Raw genomic sequence first — 23,684 nt, 5'->3', positions numbered from 1 at the left:
GATATGTAATATAAATATATTATTACTAACTTACTATTAACTTACTGTTGTTATTAGTTAATACAAAAATCTATGGCTAAACCGAACTATGAGATTGTTCAAGCATCATCAGCACACCATGTGCTCATCACTGTGACAATAACTAGAAGTGAGGAGTGCACTCTTCTCTCAGGCTCACTGACTTAATGAGAAGTAAGTAAAGGGTACGTAACAGGAACCAACAGATGCCCTTATTTATTATTTACATACAGCCACTGACGTCCTTTGGAGACAGCTTCTCAGTCGGCATCAAGGTCTACAGCTTACAAGACAACCTGGAGGCTCTGCGAACAGAGGACAAATACTCAAAACGGTCTCTTGTGCTGGCGATCGTGAGATTATTAAAGATTCTTTGAACTGAAGCATTTGACAAAATAACTAAATTACTGAGGCAATGTTCACTAGACTCCAGACAAATTTTGTTTGTTTGTACTAGCATTCAGAGTGCTCCTCTGAGGACTATTTTAAAAAAATCTAATATTACTGATTGTTGGACATTACTCTTCTAGAATTGCTGTCCCATGCATTTCAAACAAATTTATGGCCAACTTTTTTCAGCAGATTGGACATAAATTTTATGATAAGCCATACTCTGTTAAGCAGTCTGAAAATCGCAGCAGATGGGGTATGAAAAATGCTTTAGATGCAGAAAAGTGAATGCTGTAATGTCAATATGCTCTGGCCAAGTTTGACACCATAAACCATTGTCTGCGATGGCGGCAGCATGCAAAGTGAACTATTGCATTCAAACAACCTGTTCAGAGGCCATAAAGTGAGAATCTGTTTGGGGCCGCAGGACGGGGACAAAGGATACACATTGATATATTCACAAACTGTATTTTACCTAAACAATGGTTAATATTAAGGCTTGTAGGGTTTATTCAATTAAATTAGATATAAATTATATAAAAATATTCATTATTATGATTTTAAAATCCCGCTTATTTATTAATAACTATATTTAATTATTTCCATTTGTACTGCACAGTTGTTAATGCAAATAATGAAATGCACAAATGATATATGTCTAGTGTTTATTACATCATATGTTATTTGGGAATCATTGTGAGATCAGTACTGTATCATATCCAGTATGTTAGGGTGTAATGAAGATTGATGGTAGTGTTCCAGGTGTAATGAAGGCACAGAGGAACCTAACACCTAATTATGTTTTAATTACTACAACTGTAAGCATCGTGCCATCAGCACAATATCTGCCTCTTACAAGCAGCTTTGCACGCTTTTTGTTTTGTCATCATCTTTCCAGTGAAATCCTTCTGAATCAGTTTCTCATACTATTTTGTCTCATTCCAATCGTCTAATATCGTGCTTCGGCTATGCGTGCTCCAGCACAGGAAGCAGCATCTAAATGCCCAGTAGAGATGTCCGTGGGTTCTTCTGAAGACGTTTCTGGCCCTCTCGCCTGTAAAGGCCAGCTTGGCGTGAGTCTGCAGCGCTCAGGCTGATTATAGAGCTGCGTATGCCATGTGTCAGTGGGTCACAGATTGGACCGGTGCTTTGCCACTCGGGCTCTCCCAGCATGCATCCCACAAGGGGTAAGGACATCAAAAGGCCTCGTGTTGCTCTCACGCTGGAAAGATGAGGAGGAGGCTGTGCCTTTACCATCTGAACCGGGACAGCACAGACGACACTAACACACATTACAGCCCGGAGATAGATGCAGCGACATGAAATCTGCTCCTGATGATGGGAGAGAGAGACAAAAGGAGAGCTGGAAAACTGATTTGCATTTACTTAGTAGGTCGTTTGCGATTTCTCACCATAGACAAGAAAGGCAACATGTGTAATTGTGATAACAGATGAGAATGTGTTTTTCAGTGGGGTTTTAAGTGTAGATTCTGGTCATTAAATCATTCCTGACACACATTTTCTTCATAGGACAACAACTCTTCGACGCATAATGCCTGCTGCCAAAAATCTGAAGCAATCTAGGATGATCCCGCACGCATGAATTTGGTTATTAAAGCCATTTTAGTATTGGGGAAATTTAGTAAAAAACATGTGCCAGACTATATGAGCCCATCTCATTATCACATCAGGTTCTTGCACTGGTTTGTGGCCTTTAATGTGTAAAGTTACTCAACTCTCTTCTCTGCTGGGTTCTGGGCTGTTAGTCACTACACCATCTGATCAAATCTATTTCAGTAGATCAACACAAAACAGACACAGAGTAAGACGATATTCATTCGGGCCGCTATGTGCTGTACACTACATCGTAGATCAGTACGAGTTAAAAAAAGATATAATACTTTTATTCATCTAGGCTGCATTAAATTGATCAACAAGTGACAGCAAAGACATCTATAATCTATATATACATCCTGGAAAATTGGAGAATATCAACATTGATAATAATAATATTAAGAAGAATTGTTTCTCGAGCTTAAAATGATTTCTGAAGGATCATGTGGCACTGAGGACTGGAGTAATGATGCTGAAAGTTCAGCTTTGCCATCACAGGAAGAAATTACATTTTATACAGCTATATTAAATTGTAAAAATATTTCACAATATTACTGTATTTCTTTTTTATTAAATTAAAGCAGTCATGGTGAGCATAAGTAACTTATTTCAAATGTCTGTTTAACATTTTTATAAATTGTATTTCAAGGTGCTTAAATGGTTTTGTCTTTGCAAATATAACAAAAAATAAATAATCAACTCAAATGGAGTTGGACCGGATCGTGATGGAACAACAGCCAACAAGTGTCCAGCTTACCAGGCCAAATGCTGCTTAAAATGTGTCCCATGATGCACCTTAGGGAGTTGGTTGAGCAGAGCCCAGAGTCTTAGCCAAAGGGTGGCTACTTTAGAAACAAACAAACAAAAAATAAATAGTTTTGATATATTTAACTTTTTGAAGTCACTGCATAATTCTTATTCTTCCATTAGTTTCATGTCTTAGCTCTGGTTCACATAATTGGACATGGCTCTAGAATGATATTGATAGCATAAACAATTTAATGATAAAGTACACTGACCTTGCCTCACATTTGCATATGAATGAGATAAAGACGGCAGGCAGATTCATTGTAAGCCAGTTTAATTCTCCAGCACGCAGTAGTACAAGCCATGAGTAAAGCGTGAACTCGGTCTACGAAATCATGCAACAGTAATTATCGTAATGAAAACCTGACTGTTGGGGTGAGACCTATGACATTTTTAGACACACATGGGTAGGAGAAATATTGCTAATCAGATATCATGTGTGTGTGTGTGTGTGTGTGTGTGAGCCTGTTTATGTGGTTTATGAGGACACATGGGTATTACACTGGTATTACACTATAAATGTGGTTTATGAGGACATATCAAATGTCCTCGTAATTCAAATGGCCTTAAAAACATACTAAATGATTTTTTTTTGGAAAAAAAGTAAAAATACAGAATGTTTCCTGTGATGGGTAGGTTTAGGGGCAGGGGCAGTGTAAGGGAAAATACGGGTTGTAAGTGAAAATACGGTTTGTACGGTATAAAAACCATTACGCCTATGGAGAGTCCCTGTAAACCACATAGACCAACATGTGTGTGTGTGTGTGTGTGTGTGTGTGTGTGTGTGTGTGTGTGTGTGTGTGTGTGTGTGTGTGTGTGTGTGTGTGTGTGAGAGCCTGTTTATGTGGTTTATGAGGACACAAATTTGTATAACTACATGGGTATTACACTGGTATTACACTATAAATGTGGTTTATGAGGACATATCAAATGGCCTTAAAAACATACTAAATGATGTTTTTTTGAGAAAGTAAAAATGCAGCATGTTTCCTGTGATGGGTAGGTTTAGGGGCAGGGGCAGTGTAAGGGGATAGAAAATACGGTTTGTACAGTATAAAAACCATTACGCCTATGGAGAGTCCCTGTAAACCACATAGACCAACATGTGTGTGTGTGTGTGTGTGTGTGTGTGTGTGTGTGTGTGTGTGTGTGTGTGTGTGTGTGTGTGTGTGTGTGTGTGTGTGTGTGTGTGTGTGTGTGTGTGTGTGTGTGTGTGTGTGTGTGTGTGTGTGTGTGTGTGAGTGAGTGAGTGAGTGTAAGAGTTCAGTATGTTTTAGCAACAAGGTTTATGTTCTTAAAGGACAAATAAAAAAAATTATGCATAAAAACATTTTCTACATTTTCTTCCCCAAAACCAAAGTCATGTTAAGTGACCTAGCAGTGACATGTGCTGTTGAGTCATGCTTTCATTCTTAATCATCTTTATGAAAAGGAAAGGTCAGATAGAGGCATTAGACAGCTTTTAGCCTTTGGGCGATGTTTACTTCCAAGACAAATCAAACGACAAGAGAGAGAAATAGTTTTTTCTTTCTTTCTTCTTTAAAGACTTTTTAAAGGTTCACGGTCTGATCATGAGGTCAAACATATAATAAAATGTTTAATTATTATCTATGCATATTACCCCTGAAACATCCCACACTGTATATACTTTGATACAATCAGATGACACGGTCTTGATCAGTGAAAATATGTGCTTGTGTCTTTTTAAGCTCTTGGAAGGAATATTTCACTGTTTAACACTTTACACCCACATCATTCTCATACCTTATCACATTTGCATTTCATCTCCAAATAATGCTGTCTTCAGTTTTTAATTGTGCCCATGGTAATAAATTACCGAATCTCCATTCCATTTCAAAGCCATGCTTTGAAATATAAAGCTATAAATGTTAAATCTTTAAAGTTCAGTTGCGTACGACAGAATCTAGAAGCACATTCTATGGCATTGGCCTGCCTTAAATAAAGAGACAACAAATCTGCATAGTGTCTATATCTTTCCAGTTTGTGCACATATTGATCTCTGTGATCTCTGTGTTGCTTTCATCCTTCCTAAAACTACCCCCTGTTGACAGACTTAATCAGATATGTTTTAAAAATTTGTTTACAGTCTTGGAACACAATTACTCTTAAATACAAATTTTAAGATTATAAAATCACCACTTGTAGTGGCCATTAAAGGTCTGCGCTGTTCTCAGTTGGTGACATATGTATTCAAAACAAATGTAACTGATGAATGTTATATGTTGCACTGCGTGTTACTATATAAGCAAGCATTAAATAAATCATTCCTGTGTGTACTGGAGAAGATTGCAGTTTTTGACGGACAGCTGTTGTTCAGGACCACAGACAGCGATGAGTTCTTCTCTTTCCTCCACCCTCTCTGACTTTATTGCCTTCTTGCAAAATAAAACTTCCGAGTCCTAAATGAGTTTTTTAAAATACATTCCTTCTGTTTATGATATGGTATATTTACATTCAAGTAATATAAAAATGCAAGATATCATTGTTTATCTACTCATTAAGCCAAACAACAACGATTAAAGAGAAATTGCTGTTTTTGTACTTACTTCTCTCATATTGAACATCAAATTTATAAGGGCTTTACAAAAAAAAAAATACAATGACGAGCACACAACAAAACACAATTCGTGCAAAATATGCTCCTGAATGCAAAAATGTCACTGATGATACCACTCTGTCCCCCAAAGCAATACGCAGACATCAATTGGTCCAAATATTGTCACTGTCCTACTTGCTTTTAAATCTCACGAATAGTTAAACGCACACACACACACACACACACACACACACACACACACACACACACACACACACACACACACACACACACACACACACACACACATACATACAAACTCGTTACATTTCTTCAGATCCTTACTATAAATAAAATGAACTAGAACGCATTCCATGTTCTCTCTGCTACCTTTATTTTTGAAAGCAGATATGGAAATGTCCCTTGGTCTTCAGTCTGGGCTGTATTCAATCAGAGAGGGAAAACAAGGAAGCCAGAGAACGTGGAGTACTTCCACCCGCCCATGAGGTTCCCTCTCTCTAGTTTGAGATAGAGTCTGTCTTCACGCTCCAGGTGAAGAAGCACACTGTTACTCGCCGCCTCCCGGGTCACATCTTGGTCACCAGCGAACGCAGATATTATTGGGTATTCGTTATGCATCAGATTGACCTAATGACATGAAAACACAAGATGTGATCATTTTATTTATTTATTTTATTGTTTATTTTTACAGGGACAATGCACGATTAATAGTAATTGCACCAGAGTTAGCTAACATGTAATTTACATCTGCTGTCCCTGGGCAGGTAAACAAATAAAATAACTAATATATATATATATATATATATATATATATATATATATATATATATATATATATATATATATATATATATATATATATATATATATATATATAGTTTTAATATAATACACCACATACAACATCACAATTCCTACATATCCATGATTTGTAAAACAAGGAATTTACAAACAGTAATTAATTAATGGATGCATTACAACAAGACAATAACAATAACCCTCACTTCATAAAACGAAACTGTACATGTTTTATAGTAATCCATATCATTTCAGTTTCGCTTGTAGCTGTTCATTAGATTAGATTCCTTATTCCAGTAGTGAGAAGTCTCAATTTAATAAGCCATAGTATTACTCATTATTGCATTCATAAAACTATTCAGTAACATTTTACAGTGTTTTTGTTTCACGTTACATGTAAGTTCTATAGCAATTACTATAAATTATGCATGATTACATGCAACTAACCCTCAACCAAACCTAATCCTAAACTTAACCATATAAATGTCGTTAATTAATCTGGTTACACTTTATATTGAGGTGTCATTGTTACACTTTAATTATATTTTTAAGTACTGAATAATTTTAATTAATAACATGTATTTATTGGGGTTAGGGTAGGAATAGGGTTTGGTTCAGGGTTAATTGCATGTAATTATGCATAATTTACTGTTATTACTACATGTAACAAGGGCACTGTAATATAAAGTGTTACCATTAATGTTAATCAGTACTTAAATGTATTAAGTGTGTATTAAAGTGTAACCAAATATTTATTTGCTTTTATTCCAACAGTGAAATTGTTTTACTGGTATGAAGTTACCAAATGAAATATTGCCTTTAAACTAGTAATGACTTTCAATTGTTGCAGATACATATTCCAATTGAACTATTTATCATAGTTTCTAACACTTTTACCAACATCTATTCAAGTGCTCGTAAGATAAGTGTTACTATTGGAATATGCGTGTCAAATAAATTCTATTCAATTAGTAACAAGAAAACTGGAAGACATAGAAGCTATTACATTAAAGAATTAGTAGCAGTGTTAAATTAATGATTATTCGTGGAATAGAAATGGAATAGCAGCAGCAATTGCAATAGTCAGATATGAATAATTAATATCTGCAATGATAAAAAAAAAAAAAAAGAAGTAAATGAAAACATAGACTCGCCTGGATTGTCTGTCGGTTGTAGACCTTCACAACGTGAAAGCTGAAGCTGTAAATGCCTCGACGTGGAGCTTGAAATACACTCGCCTTCAGATCGAAATGATTTCCAATGTTCACTAGTACCTGCAAAGAGGTGTTTTCGCTTAGTTAACGCATTTTTTGGAAACATAAATGTTTTTTGGAGGGGAAAAAATGTTACAGCTAACTTAAGATATGCGTAAATGTGAAAGGGTCTGACCTGATCAAAGTAGATTGTCATGGACTTGTTACTCATTTCTGATGGTTCATGATTAGTTCCTCTGACCGCTGAAAAAGCCACTTTAGCGCCAGCAGCCCGGACAGATATCCCAAACGACGAGGTCACTCCACCTTCGGCGGACGGGTTCGAGTCACACACAACTAAACATTTTCCTTCCAAAACTACCGGTTCTGTGTCATTCTGTCCGAGGGAAAACGCAACGCCGCATCCCAAAAGAAGGGTGGAGGCCAGGACGGCCAAAGAGCCCTGTTCCCTGGCTCTCAACATGACTGTGGAAGACCTCTGAGCAAAAATACTAACGGACACTCTTAGGAGATCAGTGAAGACGACGGCATCTCTCTCTCTCTCTCTCTCTCTCTCTCTCTCTCTCTCTCTCTCTCTCTCTCATCCACATACACACATCGCGCGCACGCGTTATTTGAAAACGCCCTAAATTTTCACCATGCGCGAAAGTTTCTATTGAGCAATATTTCAAATCAAGTTCAAATCCAAAACTGATGCCATAAATGATTACCATAAAAACCATTCACGACACTAATTAAGACAAAACAGTAGACGGATAATCTGTCACTTGAAGGATGTGCGTTGAATGAATAATCAAAAATCTTCTTAATAGTAGCTATACTGTAGGCCTGTCCACTTGACTGTAAAAATAAATTGCTTGTTATACTTCTTTAAGGGGTCGTTCAGCATTTATGGCTAAATGAAATTACATGTAAAACAGAGGCAATGGCTGTTTTCATGGTGGCATCCCATTGTTTGTTCTTGAGGTGTTTCAAAAAACGAATATGATGTGCTATTGCTCCATCCAGTGGTTGTAAAAAGATATTAGCGTATTGTATTACAACTAGCGAAGCATTTAGCGCTTTAAATTTGAATTCACACGTGCAGCTATTAATCAAATGAAATATGTAACCTGTAAACCTAAAATGACTAAATCATAACATAAACGTGCAAAAGTCTGCAGTCTGCTCTGCTCGCTGAAAAATCTTTTGCCTTTTTCTTTTAGCAACATCCAGATTTTACAGGTCAAAAATCAGTGTCGGGCAAGTTATTTCTAAAAAGTAGCCTAATTTACTAATTAAATCTTCAACAGTGTAATTAGATTTCTGTACTAGTAATAACTAATAAAGTATTTCATTATTTATTCATTATAATTTCTAAATCTACCATGACCAGTAAACACAATACAAGGATAGACATGGAATAATTGAATTCATTCAAATAAATTAAATAATACATAATTTTAATAAATAAATTATTCCTGTACTGACCAAAGTTTTTAAAGGAATAATTAATACATTTTAACATTAAATATTACATTTTGGTTTTAAATAACAGAAAATAAGAGTAATCTCTTACTTTACTTTTTCAAGGGAAAATTAATTAAATTACTGTAATTAATTACATAGTACATAATGCATTGCACCAACACAGGTTAAAGTGGTAAGTTTACATCTTAGATCCTGCTGTGACTGGTCAACACTTTTGCCTTCACCTTACCTTCATTGGTCTTAGAGTTCACAAATTAATTTTTAAAATAGGCCTACGAGTATCAATAAAAATGAGTTCATAAAGGCTGTATGCATAATAATTATAAACAAATGAGCAAAATGCTGTTTAGATTTAGATTTGCATGTTAGCTACACCAGGTCAACTTGCCATGTCCAGAGCACATATTGCAGAAAAGTAGCAACTCTCAATAGGGTTACTAAAAATAATAGTAGGCCTATATATTAAAAAGATACAAACATCCTGGTTGTTTTTGTCTTTGAACATAAAATAGGACATTTATAAAGTCTATTTTCACTTCTCTGTTTCAAATTTCAAGCAGAATTAAGACTTAACCTTATGAAAATAAAATATTCTTTAGTGGTCAGTGCAAAACTGTTAATACATGTTTGTTATATTCAGGTGCAGGCTATGTCATAAACATATTTTGTAGAGTATATACAGCTTAAAAGCAGTTGGGGTAAGTATGCACCTGTGTTTGTTAAAGTGTGATTATGGGCTATTCTTTACTGCACATTTGCTGCAGATTGTTTTTATTAATCATATTGCACACCACAAATTGCATATGTGCCATACCTTTTTAATCAATAGGTTTGCTATAGTGCGCTAATTAAATGATTGTTGAATAACATAACTGGTTATTCTATTATTTCTCCTGTTACAAGATGCTGATGAAAGCAGTCCCACAGAGGATGCTAGTTTAGCAGAAAACATACTGAGTGTGTGTGTGTATATATATACACACTTTAAAAAAAACAACAACCCAATGTTGGGACAAATATGGACTAACCCAGCAGTTGGGTTGTTTTAACCCAGCGATTGGGTTGTCTTAAGCAAATATTTAACCCAACCACAGGATTAAAACAACCCAATTACTGGGTTAGTCCATATTTGACCCAACATTGGGTTAAAACAACCCAACATTTTTTAGAGTGTAGATAGATAGATAGATAGATAGATAGATAGATAGATAGATAGATAGATAGATAGATAGATAGATAGATAGATAGATAGATAGATAGATAGATAGATAGATAGATAGATAGATAGATAGATAGATAGATAGATAGATAGATATAATACACACATTTTGTTATACACACATTAATAATAATTTAAATAAAAAAAATCGATCGTCAAAGGCTATTGGCTATTAGTAACTTGACAATTCACATCAACAATCCAAAAAACATTTCAAAGTGCGCAAAGTAGACTACAACTTTAATCAGCAAACCATTGGTTAACATGGACAAACTTAATCTGAGGCAGGGTACAGCATTTAAAATATTCACGACGATGTTAGCAAAGTCTGTCCACATACGAGAGAAGGGATGCTGTTTGTTAATCCACTCTTCGTGTCCGCAGGTCTTCTGTGCACGGAGGCGGATTACCCAGATCTGTTCAACCTGTTCCATCAAGTCTTCAACTACACCGTGACGGAATAGTTCTGGGAATAGCTGTTACATTTTTTTATTATTTTTTTATTATTTTTTTACAATGAATCTCACATAATTGGGGTCGTATCATTTAAGCAGCCTCTTCTAAAGACTGACTGCTTTATATTGTAGCTAGGCGATATTTTCTCTAAAATTTATCCTTCGTTCCGCCGCTACTATTCGCATTTAATGGAATTCAAAGTTGAAATTGGGGACCCTTGGGGAGAATCATGGTGCTGCGGGTGAAGCTGCTCGTTGGTGAGTAAATATAAAAACATAAATTATATTTTGTATTGTTATAAACCAAGTAACCCATTGGGAACAATATATGCATGATTCCCTTTAAGTTTAAGCCATATCCTTATATTAAATGTGTAAATATGTTTCGCAATGTTCACACGAAAGCATGTAGCTAGTATACACTAAAAAAAGTGCGAAGTAGTAGTCAGAACGCACACTTGCAATAGTGGTGATTAAGTTGTAAAACGCAGATCAACAAGTGGTTAATTACTGAATATTTATGTGCTATCTACTTTTTATTTATGGGGACACACATGAACCATGATGTCATAAATGAATGAGAAAACATTGAAATGTATGTTGGCATTATCAAGAGATTATCATGTGCAATATGTGCAATATTGGCACATTTAAGACGTGCTTAAAGAATAAAGCAAGCTATTCTTGACCATCATAATCTCTGATGATTATTCATTTTAGCAGTTGTTGCAAGTCTCGTCAACCTTGGATTTTCCGGAGCACCAACAGCACCACCGAAGAGAGCTGTAGGTAATTATCTATCATTAACAATGACAGACAAGAAGTGGGCAATATTGACAGAACTAACAGTGCATATTGTATATTGTTTAATTCAGGCAGTTTGAATCTCATGGCAGTCTTTTTGCTTTGTCTCTTCAGTTGAAAACAACTCTGGTGTGTCACCGGCAGGATTGTGTGGTACTTGGGTCAAAGAGTCTGAAGGAGGACTTTTTACATCTCCTAACTATCCTGAGAAATATCCTCCTGACCGAGAATGCATATACATAATTGAAGGTTGTTCATCTCACATTTTGACTATTGTTAATGAGTTATATTTCCATATCTAACTTGAAGTTTCAATTGTGCCATAGCTTCTCCAAGGCAATGCATCGACCTGTATTTTGATGAGAAGTATGCTATTGAGCCGTCGTGGGAGTGTAAGTTTGACCACATTGAAGTCAGGGATGGACCCTTCAGCTTTTCTCCTATCATCGGCCGTTACTGTGGACAAGAGAGCCCGACCTATGTTAGGTCCAGCGGACGATACCTTTGGTTAAAATTTGTGGCAGATGGTGAACTAGAAGCCACGGGATTTTCAGCTCGGTATAATTTCACTCAAGGTAAGAGTTCTGTTTGTGTTATCAGCATATGCAGGCTCGGAGCGGAGGGGTGAGAGTTGTTGTAGGGGTCAGAGGGAAGTCCAGGGAAAATCTGATGATCACGTTGTGCAGATCATGATTTGAGATCGAAACAAGGAGCATCTTGTTCATCAGTGGAAGAACATCTCTTCGACCTTCTATACAAAGTGCTCAAAATTTTTCAATTAGCGACGAAATCTGAAATGTTTTTAATTCATTTTATGTCTTAAAGTCTCTTTGTTTTAAAATCTTCAACATGTAACAGGTTTAAATTACTTTTGAACAGCAGATTTAATTGTGGATTTTGTGATTTTGTGGGGAAAAATGCATACAGAGTTATAATGTTGGTTTGGTACTGGATGCTGTGTTCAGTGCTCAGGTCTGATAGCTCTGCATTTGTAGTACAGGCACACATGCAGCAGCTGAGTGGGGGAGGTTTGTGATGTCTCTGATCCCAGTTAATGAAAGCTTGTCTTCAGAGGAGCACACTCAGTCTGCTCCATGTCCTGAGCTCTGTCCTTCTACTTCAGCTTTAGCAAATCCTATTGAAAATCAACACTCTAAAAAAATATTCCAAAATGTTCCAAATAAAGGTTTTGCAGCAATGCCATAGAAGAACCATTTTGGGTTTCCCAAAGAACCTTTCAGTGAACAGTTCATAAAATATAGTTTTTTCATTGTATGTGAAGAACATTGTATTATCTAAAGAACCTTTTTCCTCTATGTCCAATGGAAAGGTTTCATGGATGGCGTAGGTTCCTCATTTTACCATCAATGCCAATGAAGATTCTTTGTTTTTAAGAGTGTATGGGATGGCCAAAATAATTAGATTTATGCATTTGCATATTGAAGCAGGGACATGAGTGAGAACCTCTGACAGGTCCTGGTGGAGGGGGACCTGCAATGACAGCTTTGTCCTGAGCCCTGCGTATTGTAGGAGCCCTGAAATAAAGGAAACATACAAAATCAATGCATCACTACCAAGAACTATGACATCTTCACACTGCGGAGCCCAACCAAATCTTAAAAAATGAAAAGCAAACTTATTTTAGTATTGAAATCAATTGATTAGAGAACTGTAAAATACCATCCTGCTCATCATAAATCAGAGATTTATCAGAGACCTACATCCATGCGACCTATTACATCATCATAAATAATCTTAGCCAAGCTGTACCAGAGGTAAGAAAACACGAGAGGATTATTGCGAATCCCTGAATGATTTTAGATTGAAACCCTAAAGGACTCTGAAACATCCTAGTGAGTTTTTTTTGTGTTGTGAAATTATAGATTACAGCTAGTTAAACTCGTCTACATTATAAACAGGCCAGAGCCTATTAATGGTTTAAGCCTAAAAAATCTGTACAAAAATATAATTAATACAAACAGGCTTCTGTAAACACACCTACATCTTATTACTTTTTGTCCTCACTCTGTGCAGCCTAATCTGTGAGGCTGGTGCAGGGATTATTAATCCACGTACAATCATGACTCAAGCCTCAGGACATCATTCTCATTCCATAATCCTGTGTTTCAGTTATTAGGCTGAGAGAAAATGAATGATTGTGCTGGTACAGAAGTTCTTCGGGGTCAGGGAGAGAAGTAAACCATGTGGTTTATTTATCTGTGTTTGTCTTTGAAACCATAAGGGAAATTAAATTACATCTGTTTTTTTTTTTTTTTCCCCATGTTCTTAGGAAGAAAAAATTATGCATACCATCCAGAGGTTTGGGGTTGGCTTTTGTAAGAAGTCTCGTATGGTCACCAAGGCTGTATTATTTTATTAAAAATACAATAAAACCGGTATTTTTGTAAAAAATTACAATCGAAAGGGTTTTCTATTTTAAAATGTAATTTATATCTGTGATGGCAAATCTGAATTTTCAGCATCATTTCTCCAGTCTTCAGTGTCACACGATCCTTCAGAAATCATTCTAATGTGCTGATTTGCTGCTCGAGAAACATCTAACATTATGATGTTGAAAACAGCTGTTCAAAACAAAATCGTACTAATCTTACACTTTCAGACAGTAGTGTACATACACTGTTTTGCACGCTGGTCCTCAGCAGGTTTTGTAACTAGCATTACTTTCCTTGCTAAACCAACTTCCGCGGACAGATCATTTGGGATAAGCAGTGTTTTTTGATGGGAAACAACATGACATTAATCTTTGAATTAATGCTGCTTTGCAGAGATCTTTTCCGCTACAAGAAGCTACTCATTTAGGACATTATTTTGTGTGAACTGAAGTCACTTACGTGAATATAAAATCCCTTGTGATTTTGTGTGTGCAGATTAAAGGGGTGGTTCTGTGTTTTTGTCTAGGCTCGGTTGTGTTTATGGGGCGCAGTATAACGTCGTAATACTTCTTTTTTTAAACGGCATATTTTTCTTATATTTTCGCTTTATTCCACACCGCTGTCTCCACTGTCCTTTGAACGGCTTGTTTGCTTCCTGCTTCTCTGAAGCCCATCCCTCTGAAAAAGATTAGATCTAAGATCTTAGATTGGTTAGATGGCCAAATGTAGTTTCCTGTATTTTTATTGGCTGAAATGCCAAGCACAGGTTGTCCGGAAACGGCACGCCCATTACCATTACGGGCAGAAGTCACATCTGCGGAGACTAGCAAGGGTTTATAATGTCACCAACCCAGGAAGAAGCTTGTTGTAGTCCAAACCGGACGTTTTTGTAGGCAATAAACTGCTGTCAATTTAAAAGAGAATATCTCCGTTTGCATTAAACTTTCAGCGCTGTAACTTTGCAGATACTGTTTATGCTCAAACAGCGACATTACAAACTAACTAAAGTTAAAAAAGTGAAATCGCATGCAACCACCCCTTTAAGGCCTTCTTTGAATCCTTAATCACTCACTCCACTCTCTATATTTTGCAGATCCTGATTTCAAGGACCTTGGAGTTCAACCACCTCTTCCAAGTAAGTTAAATGTTTTTTAATTTAAGTTTACCCTCTTTGCATTTCAAAGCCAGTTCACGAGACATGACAGTGTTTTCATGGTGTAGTTTGTGAGTTTGAGATGAGCGGGCCAGAGGGCTTTGTGGAGTCTGTAATGGTTGCAAAAGAGGGCAAAGCGCTGCCGACAGAGGCTGTAGACTGCAGGTGGTTTATAAGAGCTCCTCCTGGCTCTAAGGTAAACCTCTATTCACAACTGTTTTCAATGAAATTAAAACCTAACAAGTTGGTCTAAGCTAGTTTTCTCCATTATGTTTAATTAGAAAACAAACGTATGCCAATATAAACGTGTCTCCTGCACAGATCTATTTGCGCTTCCTGGATTATGAGATGCAGAACTCGAACGAGTGCAAGCGTAACTTTGTGGCGGTGTATGATGGGAGCAGCTCGGTGGAGCATCTGAAGAATAAATTCTGCAGCACGGTGGCCAATGACGTGATGCTGCTGACTTCATTAGGTGTGATTCGCATGTGGGCTGATGAGACCAGCCGCAGGAGCCGATTTCGTATCCTCTTCACCACCTTCCACGAGCGTGAGTCATTAAATCAGTTTTTTTTTTATCCTAACACATTTTAGCAGCTTGCTTTCTAGCATTAAAGTTGTGATTTACCTCCTATTTTATCTGCCTATTTGGCTCAACACATTATGAGTGCTGTACTGAGTCACTTAAGCAGTTTAAACCGCATGATATGGTAGTGTCTCTTGTGGTTTCTTCTTTAATTATCATTTTGCTCTTCAGCTCCATGTGAAGGAGATGCATTCTTCTGCCACAGCAACATGTGTATTAACCACACATTGGTGTGCAATGGTATCCAAAACTGTGTCTATCCTTGGGATGAGAATGGTTGCAAAGGTATATAATCACATATTCCAAAATGAAACACTTGTATTCACAAAGCTAATTTAAATAATCCACTTATTAGGTAAAAAGTTGACTGTACTTTTTTTTTTTGGCGTTATACAGGTAAATTAGTACAGTATTTACATTTTTGAATGAACTACCTTTTTTCAAAATATGTTCTTTTTGCATTATAAAGGTAAATTATGACAGTATTTGAAATTTTGAATAAACTATCCCTTTTTTAGTAGGCTGCACAACTTCATGAGCAAAAACTATTTTAAATTGTAATAATATTTCAGAATATTACTGTTTTTACTGTTTTTGATTTAATAACTGCAGCCTTGATGAGCATAAAAGACAGCTTTCAAAAACATAAAAAAAATATTATCAACCCCAAACTTGTGAACGTTAGTGTAAAGTCATTTAATTATTTGTAATTTAATCCTTTTCTGCATTCAAAACATTATGTCACCTACAGTATGTATGCTCCTCTCACACAGAGAAAAGAAAAGCCACTATCCTGGACAGCCTTGATAATACCAATGTGACCATTATTGGAGTGACCTGCGGAGTGGTTATTATCCTGCTCACCGTGTCGATAATCATTCAAATAAAACAGCCACGGAAAAAATACATCATCCGCAGGGACGAATTTGACCCCACCTTGCTTCACGAGGCCTTTGAACCTCCGCACTATGAACTGTGCACGTTACGGCAAACGGCCTCATCTGATAGTGAGGTGTTACCTGAGGATTTCCCCAAGTTGCAGCGCTCCTCCTCCAAATGCATCCACGGCCACCACTGTGGCTCGCAGGTGTCCAGCACTCGAGGCAGCCGCAGCGATCTCAGCCTGCGAGATGCTGCTGCCATTCTCTCAGAGATGGAGGCGTCGGCACAACCCCCGTTCCCTCTGCAGGCCACCCCTACAGGCCGCAGGAATATTCTGGTGATGAAGCACAGCTACTCGCACGATGGGGCTGAAGAGTGCGACCTGGACGATGAACTTTATGATGGTCCCACCACCAGTCGTGGACGAGCTGCAATGGACAGAACTGTGCATCGGTCGGTTTCCAATGATTTTTAAAGGTGCTGTATGTATGTTTTTCACTTTACTAAAGCATAAAAATACCACAATATGCTTGCAGATACTGTATGTAGGAAACTAAAATTCACCTACTTGTTTTTTAGAAAAATATTAGCTACAGCCAGTTATTCTACTTTGAAATGTGCATTCCGTGTCGGAATGTCTGTTTTTGTTTTGGTCTTTGCGATATCGCACGCCGCCAGTTTACCCAACAGTATTTCGACACCACAGGCGGAAAACATGGCGTATTGCAGTCATGGAAGCCAGAAGGTTAACGGGTTAGTTCACCCAAAAATGAAAATTCTGTCATGAATTACTTACCCTAATGTCGGTGGACACCAGTAAGACCTCCGTTCATCTTCGGAACACAGATGAAGATATTTGTGTTGAAATCCGATGGCTCAGAAAGGCCTTCATTGACACCAATGTCATTTCCTCTCTCAAGACCCAAAAAGGCACTAAAGACGTCGTTACAAAGCCCATCTCACTGCAGCGGCTATACAATCATTTTATGAACAAAGTTTCGAACGCTCTGAATCAGCGTATCGATTCATGATTCGGATCAGCAGTGTCACGTGATTTCAGCAGTTTGACACGTGATCCGAATCATGAATCAATACACTGATTCATAACCGTTCAAAGCTTTGTATTGAAATCAGCCCATCACTATATAAGTCGTTATTTAGTTTTTTTATGCACATAAACTATTCTCGTCACTTCATAAAATGATTGTAGAGCCGCTGTAGTGAGATGGGCTTTGTAACGACGTCTTTAGTGCCTTTATGGGTCATGAGAGAGGAAATGACATTGGTGTCAATGAATGAATTTTAATTTTTTGAGTGAACTAACCCTTTAAACTAGGTAAGAAGTCGCAGATTCAATCCAACCTAAAAAGCCTCAGCATCCATCAAAAAATCTCTATGAACGAGAGCATATTAAAACGCAGATAAATCAACTTACAGTGTGGCTTTTGTTATCATTTGTGCTCGTTCCTGTTGCGTGACTTCAATCTGGCAACCCGTGTGAGTGCTGATTCTGAGGAGGAGGGGGCGGGGAAACAACGATCCTATGTCGAAGTATGTCAATCCTACATAATGCACCTTTAATTGTTTCTTTATTGTCTTTTGTCTCGGGTTTTGTTTGTTTTATTTTCTTTGTTGACAGACAGGATTTCCTTGTCTAGTCACTCCATTTTCATCATTTTGCATTCATCCAGGAATATCAACAAACATGGCTGTATATGCATTAAATGGATATGTGAACCATTAAACTGTATTACTGTCGGTTTTCTTTTCCTGTTTTGCCTATGACACTGTGCTCGCTGTCTAGTCCATATTATTTGATGACCATTGTGCACTTTCATTTTACTCCTAGTATCAATAAATTATATTAGAACACTGAATCATTGCATGTGTAATGCAAATACTTTCAGTTCATGCTCGTGTGTTTGGTGTGGTTATTATTTAAAACATGGCAAATATGTCATTACTGTTATGGTTATATTTACCATTGTTTTTTGTGATCTGTAACAGGCTTCTCTCTTAAACTGTGTGGTTTCATTTAATTGTTTTTTTCATTTTGATTTAGTTTATTTGTATTTTCATAGTTTTTATGCCTGTGTGAGAATATCTGTTTCTTTTATCCTTGCTACCCTTTATACTCCAATTTTCATTCTCATATCACATTATGATAATATTACAAATAAGTAATTTGTTTTGCAGTCACACAGTTGTCATGCAGTCTGATTTTATTGCATTATTGTTATAAAAAGTAGAACAAAATGCTCTTTTTCCACTGTCTGCATCCTTCCTCTTTCCTCGTCTATTGGTAGCATTTTGGTGTGGTCAAGCATCGCATGTAAATATTTCTAAAATGTGCAATCCTCGTCATAACATTTAAATACGATTTAAAAGTGCTGTTTTATTGCAAATGCCATAAAGGTTAAAAAATAAAAGCAGCAGATGCCGTAAAGGGTAATGAGCCGCATAATAGTGCCTCCCACAGGTATACAAAAGTAATTGCAGGGGAGGAACTTTCACCACTCTTAAAAATACACATAGAAATGAACTGTAAATGAACTGGCTGTAAATCTTCAGCCAAATTTAGTTATGATGTTACTGCAAGTGTCTTTTTTACTCTCTTATTGGTTTAATAGTATTTGTATGTCCATCTGTACGAAGTGACAGAGATGGGAACTAATGACGCTTCACAGAGTCTATCGTCGGACAAATAAATAGATGCACAGATTCTCATGTCGCTCGTCTCGTAGAATAATGTAAAAGTTCTGTTGTTGTTTTATACTATATCTATAGAATATGTTGACAATATATTAGTCTGTATGTTGGCTGGATGACGGTGTTATTTTATTGAAATGTTTTGTTTATTGTGAATGACCGCTTGTAATTGCACATCTGTCGAAGGTCCGTGCTGTCATTGGGCATTTAGTAACGTTAAGGAGGTCACTTCATTCATTTCAGGATGTCTGACTTTGGCACAGAATCAAATCCATGCTCAGAGACTTCCCATGCTCATAAGCAGGGGTCAGCTGGTGCTTTTAAAAAACGACTCGGTATTATTGCAACTTGTGTCGTCGGAGGGTCATTGGTCGCTCTGTATGCAGTGACCGGACCGTTTGTTGCACCAGCATTGAGGAAAGTTTGTCTGCCATTCGTACCTGCAACAAGGACACAAATTGAAAACGTTTTAAAGGTTTTGAAAAGTAGATCAGGGTCCCTGGTGGATATCGGCAGTGGAGATGGACGGATAGTGAGTTTCCTGACGTAACAAACAATATTATTCAGTAATATGGAGCTAGAAATATGACAAAATGATCTGAATTAGAATTGTATACATCTGAATTATTGACAAGTGTAATCTAACAAAATTTAATATTATGTTGCATTTTACATAGTTCTGAATTAGAATTTTAAATGTTGAATATAGAAGATTTGAAATTTAACACATCTGAAATGTTTTTATGTCGAAATGGTAAAGACATGTTTTTTCAAACAGCAGATATTTTATTCTGAATTAATAGACTGGAAATATTCAGTTTTTGAAAATACAGATTCAAGATTTGAGATGAAGAATAAATTCAGAACATCAAAATCAATATTCTAAAATTCAAGAAAATTGCAGAAATTCAGATCTTACAGAAAGTAGGCCAGAGGCCATCATCAGGGAAGAGTAAATTATGTCAGAAAAGTCGAGCAGAGCACCATCTGATCATTTCATTTCCTATTTGTAATGGAATAAAGAGAAGATCAAACGGCCCTTTTATACTTTTTTGTTTATTTTTGATTAATGCACGGAAAATGAGATATCGGCTAGATTTTAGATTAGAAATCTCAAATGCAATTCTCAATGCAACATATTCAATTTTGTTAAATTACACTTGTCAATAATTCAGATTTATACAATTTGAATCCAGATCATTTTGTCATATTTCTGGCTCCATAGTACCGTAGTAAATAAATCAATATTGCCATTTAACTATATAACAGTATTGATGCTAGTTATGTTGCCTTTACATGCTATCGGAATGATCGTAAATACTAGTTTAAGGAAGTAGAAATTTGAATGCTTCGGAAGTGGGAAGTAGGTAATTTGCAATAGCAGTGAAGGCGGCATTAATCAGAGTTAAAAGTTGAACCATTATCCCAGAATTGCTCCTAAGAATATTTCCTGGTTTGGTGTAGGTTATCGCTGCAGCTAAAAGAGGCTTCAAGGCAGCTGGCTTTGAGCTGAACCCATGGCTGGTCTGGTACTCTCGTTACAAAGCCTGGAGGGAAGGAGTTCATCACAGCACATCTTTTTATATTTCAGACCTTTGGAAGGTGAGAACAGGTCAATCATAATCTTAATGTGGATTTCCTTTGTATTTATATTCAGTTTATTTAAGCAACTACAGATCAGTTTGAATGAAATCACAGTGTATGTGTTATAAAAGTCATAGTGCATGTTATAAATGTCGTGTGAGCGTCCCTGTGCCCTAGGGAGCAATGAAAGATAATTTCCTTATTATCTTCACCTGGAACATTACTATGACATTGCAGTGCGGTGTCCAATGGCCTATTAGCTGTTCTTACAACAGGAATTTCTTATTATTGCTGTTAATAGAATTGTTGCAAATACATTTACATTTATGCATTTGGCAGACGCTTTTATCCAAAGCGACTTACATTGCATTTTAAGGTACACATTTTACTTTTTATTTTTATTTTTTATAAATATACATTTTATATGAAGTTTCATAAATATGCTTTATATATAGCCTATTGTGTGTTCCATCTCAACTTTAAAACTGCAGTCTCATGTTTGGATGCTGCAAGTCAACACCTAACATATTGAACTAATTTATTTAACCTCCAGTTGTTCCAAACCTGTATGAATTTCTTTCATCTGCTGAATATCTATACTGATATTTGGAAGAATTTTTGTAACCAAACAGATCTCGGCAACCATTGACTTCCATCGCATTTCTGTATCATAAACATTCTGTTTCATTCACTGATTAATGTTTATATGTGAGTAAAAGACTAAATTAAGTCTGTTAATCATATAAAGCAGTCGAGTCTCTTCAGAAAATCTGGATTAAACTATTAGTTTCTATGATCTCTTTAAATTGGTAGTAGCGTAGCTGTCAATGAAGAGTACCAAAACTAGCTTAGATTTTATTAAAAAGATCTTCATTTGTGATCCGGAGATGAATGCAAGTCTTAAAGGTTTGGAAGGATGCAAGGGTGAGAAAATCATGACAGAATTTTCAATTTTGGGTAACCTAACCCTTTAAATGAATTATGAGGATTTGCCACATGACCATAAACGGGGGAAAAAAAACGTCCTTTAAGTGATCATCGCATGTTCCTTTTGCTTAAGGACTTGTAAAAGGGTCCTTTGTGAAGGGATTCATTTGGAATGCCCTAACAAATAGTGCCATTTGTAATTTGCCTTTAAAGTTGTTGTGAAACGGAAGTTGTGATTAGTGTTTTCTGCCCTGCGGCTTATATATGAGTGAAAAAACTTCTTGAACAAAAAAAGGGACATGATTTTGTCCATCGTTGTGGTTTTGATCTCATGTGAGCGACAGTGCCCTTGTCTCGCCCTTGTGCCAGTAAACACGTCATCAGAAAAAAGTTGTTGTTGCAAAAGGGAGGGGCTAGACTGGATGCCAGCCGAACTTAGCCCCGCCCACAACATTTTTAGGTCGGGCAGTTCGGTCTGGCCTCAATCCATAGAGGAGTGATTATCTGCGAACAGAAACTGTTTGGACCAAAGAAATCATCAGGGCGGGCTTTAGTTTAGACGATGACGGACAGATGATAAGCAGTAATGTAATCATGCATCAAAGGGGCTTGGATTATATTTGTTCAAATCTTAAACGGAGAGCTTGTTTGAATGCATTCACCTTCACAATTTCTCTCAAAAATGATGATAGAAACAGGGTTGCTAAGTTTTTACAACAAAATCCACCAACTACTAGCCCTAAACAATAGCTTCTCGGGGGGTTCTCTGGAAAAAAAATGGTGTTTGGGGAGTGAAATGTGTGTTATTTTGGCAAGGTTACCTGCTAAAATTCGCACTCATGGGTCTATATATCACATAATAGTCTCTTCAACCCGCGGACATAGAAAACAACCCGTGGAAAAAAAATGCGGACTTGGCAACACAGTGCAGTTGAGCTCTGTTGACATTTGACAATGCGTCGCTTCGTTGCTCTGATTGGTTGTAGGTCTGTCCAATTGAGGTCTTTCCTGGTTCGGTTGAAACACGCCCCATAATCACAGCCCAATGGGGCAGTTTCAGACTCATATTCTGACTAGAATTGAGTATGACCACGTCAGGCTAGGGAGGGGCAGATATTTTGATTAGATTTCGAGACCACATGACTTTTACAAATATAATGATGTGCACGGATAAATCATTTATAATAAATGCTGCTTTATCCATAAAAATATGAACTGTTAATTTTTATTTCACGGTGACAATGAACTGTCCTTCATTCATAGGTCAGTTTTTCAGAGTACTCCAATGTGGTCATCTTTGGGGTTCCTCAAATGGTAATATATATTTAATATGTATATGTGTAGTGTATCTATATGCATCTATTCCAAGATCTGACAAACATTATTTATCATTTTTCTTTCTTTATAGATGGAGCAGCTTGAAGTCAAGCTCCAAACAGAGCTCCAGAGTTCAGCCAAAGTAGTAGCTTGTCGCTTTCCTTTTCCCACTTGGACACCTGATGATGTCGCTGGAGAAGGAATTGACACTGTGTGGATTTATAATGCCAAGACATTCAAACCACATATCAGAAATGATAAAGACAACAAAAGACAAGAGATGTCATAAGTCTTCAGCAGCAATGGAAACTAGGAAAATGAATACTACTTTCTTACTTTACAATGTTGACATTTTGTCTCTGTATTGTCATTGTAAAATGCGTACTATTTTGGTGTTCTTATGCTCATAATAAAATATCCCTTTGTTTCAGTAAAAAGTATTTTTATTATGTTACAAAGAAAAGGATTTTATACATTGTAAAATCCTGTTGCACACCACCAAATAAACTTGTTTGCATTGTGAGACTAAATGTACAAAATATGACTTACTCACTACAAAAAAGAAACTCATGAAAAATCTCTGAAGGTGTGTTTGTTTGTTTTACACATGCCCAAGTGAGACAAGATACAAAGTCCCATGCAAACCACAAAGACGTCCTCTACTAGTATTGCATGTTTGCCTCGCATTGTGCCCTGTCATAATAATAAAAATAATTTAAAAAAAAGATTAAGGATGCTATCTTAAAAATATGGTAACATAAAATGC

At 36.7% G+C, this 23,684-nt stretch overlaps 3 protein-coding genes across 4 annotated transcripts; 2 read left to right on the top strand and 1 right to left on the bottom strand.

Moving 5' to 3' along the window:
- Nucleotides 1-3,429: 3,429 nt before the first annotated feature.
- On the bottom strand, nt 3,430-7,967 carry cbln2a (cerebellin 2a precursor). The gene is made up of 3 exons (XM_067453638.1): nt 7,595-7,967; nt 7,360-7,479; nt 3,430-6,034 (listed from the first exon to the last, which is right to left on the bottom strand). The coding sequence occupies exons 1-3, from the start codon at nt 7,880-7,882 to the stop codon at nt 5,837-5,839; spliced, it is 606 nt and encodes a 201-aa protein (XP_067309739.1). The 5' UTR covers nt 7,883-7,967; the 3' UTR covers nt 3,430-5,836.
- A 2,505-nt stretch (nt 7,968-10,472) lies between these two features.
- On the top strand, nt 10,473-17,030 carry LOC137089444 (neuropilin and tolloid-like protein 1). 2 transcript variants are annotated; one of them, XM_067453021.1, is made up of 9 exons: nt 10,473-10,821; nt 11,287-11,352; nt 11,482-11,616; nt 11,694-11,942; nt 14,854-14,895; nt 14,982-15,109; nt 15,235-15,463; nt 15,671-15,784; nt 16,273-17,030. In XM_067453021.1, the coding sequence occupies exons 1-9, from the start codon at nt 10,794-10,796 to the stop codon at nt 16,854-16,856; spliced, it is 1,575 nt and encodes a 524-aa protein (XP_067309122.1). In that variant the 5' UTR covers nt 10,473-10,793; the 3' UTR covers nt 16,857-17,030. The 2 variants fall into 2 exon arrangements, with proteins under 2 accessions (XP_067309122.1, XP_067309121.1); XM_067453020.1 differs by having other exon boundaries at nt 11,284-11,352.
- A 2,042-nt stretch (nt 17,031-19,072) lies between these two features.
- atpsckmt (fATP synthase c subunit lysine N-methyltransferase) lies at nt 19,073-23,530 on the top strand. Its single transcript, XM_067453019.1, has 4 exons — nt 19,073-19,622; nt 20,555-20,692; nt 22,865-22,915; nt 23,010-23,530. The coding sequence occupies exons 1-4, from the start codon at nt 19,335-19,337 to the stop codon at nt 23,205-23,207; spliced, it is 675 nt and encodes a 224-aa protein (XP_067309120.1). The 5' UTR covers nt 19,073-19,334; the 3' UTR covers nt 23,208-23,530.
- Nucleotides 23,531-23,684: the final 154 nt, after the last annotated feature.

The sequence above is a fragment of the Pseudorasbora parva genome, chromosome 9, assembly GCF_024679245.1.
Source record: "Pseudorasbora parva isolate DD20220531a chromosome 9, ASM2467924v1, whole genome shotgun sequence".
Taxonomy (NCBI): domain Eukaryota; kingdom Metazoa; phylum Chordata; class Actinopteri; order Cypriniformes; family Gobionidae; genus Pseudorasbora; species Pseudorasbora parva.
This window is presented reverse-complemented; position numbering and strand designations above follow the sequence as displayed.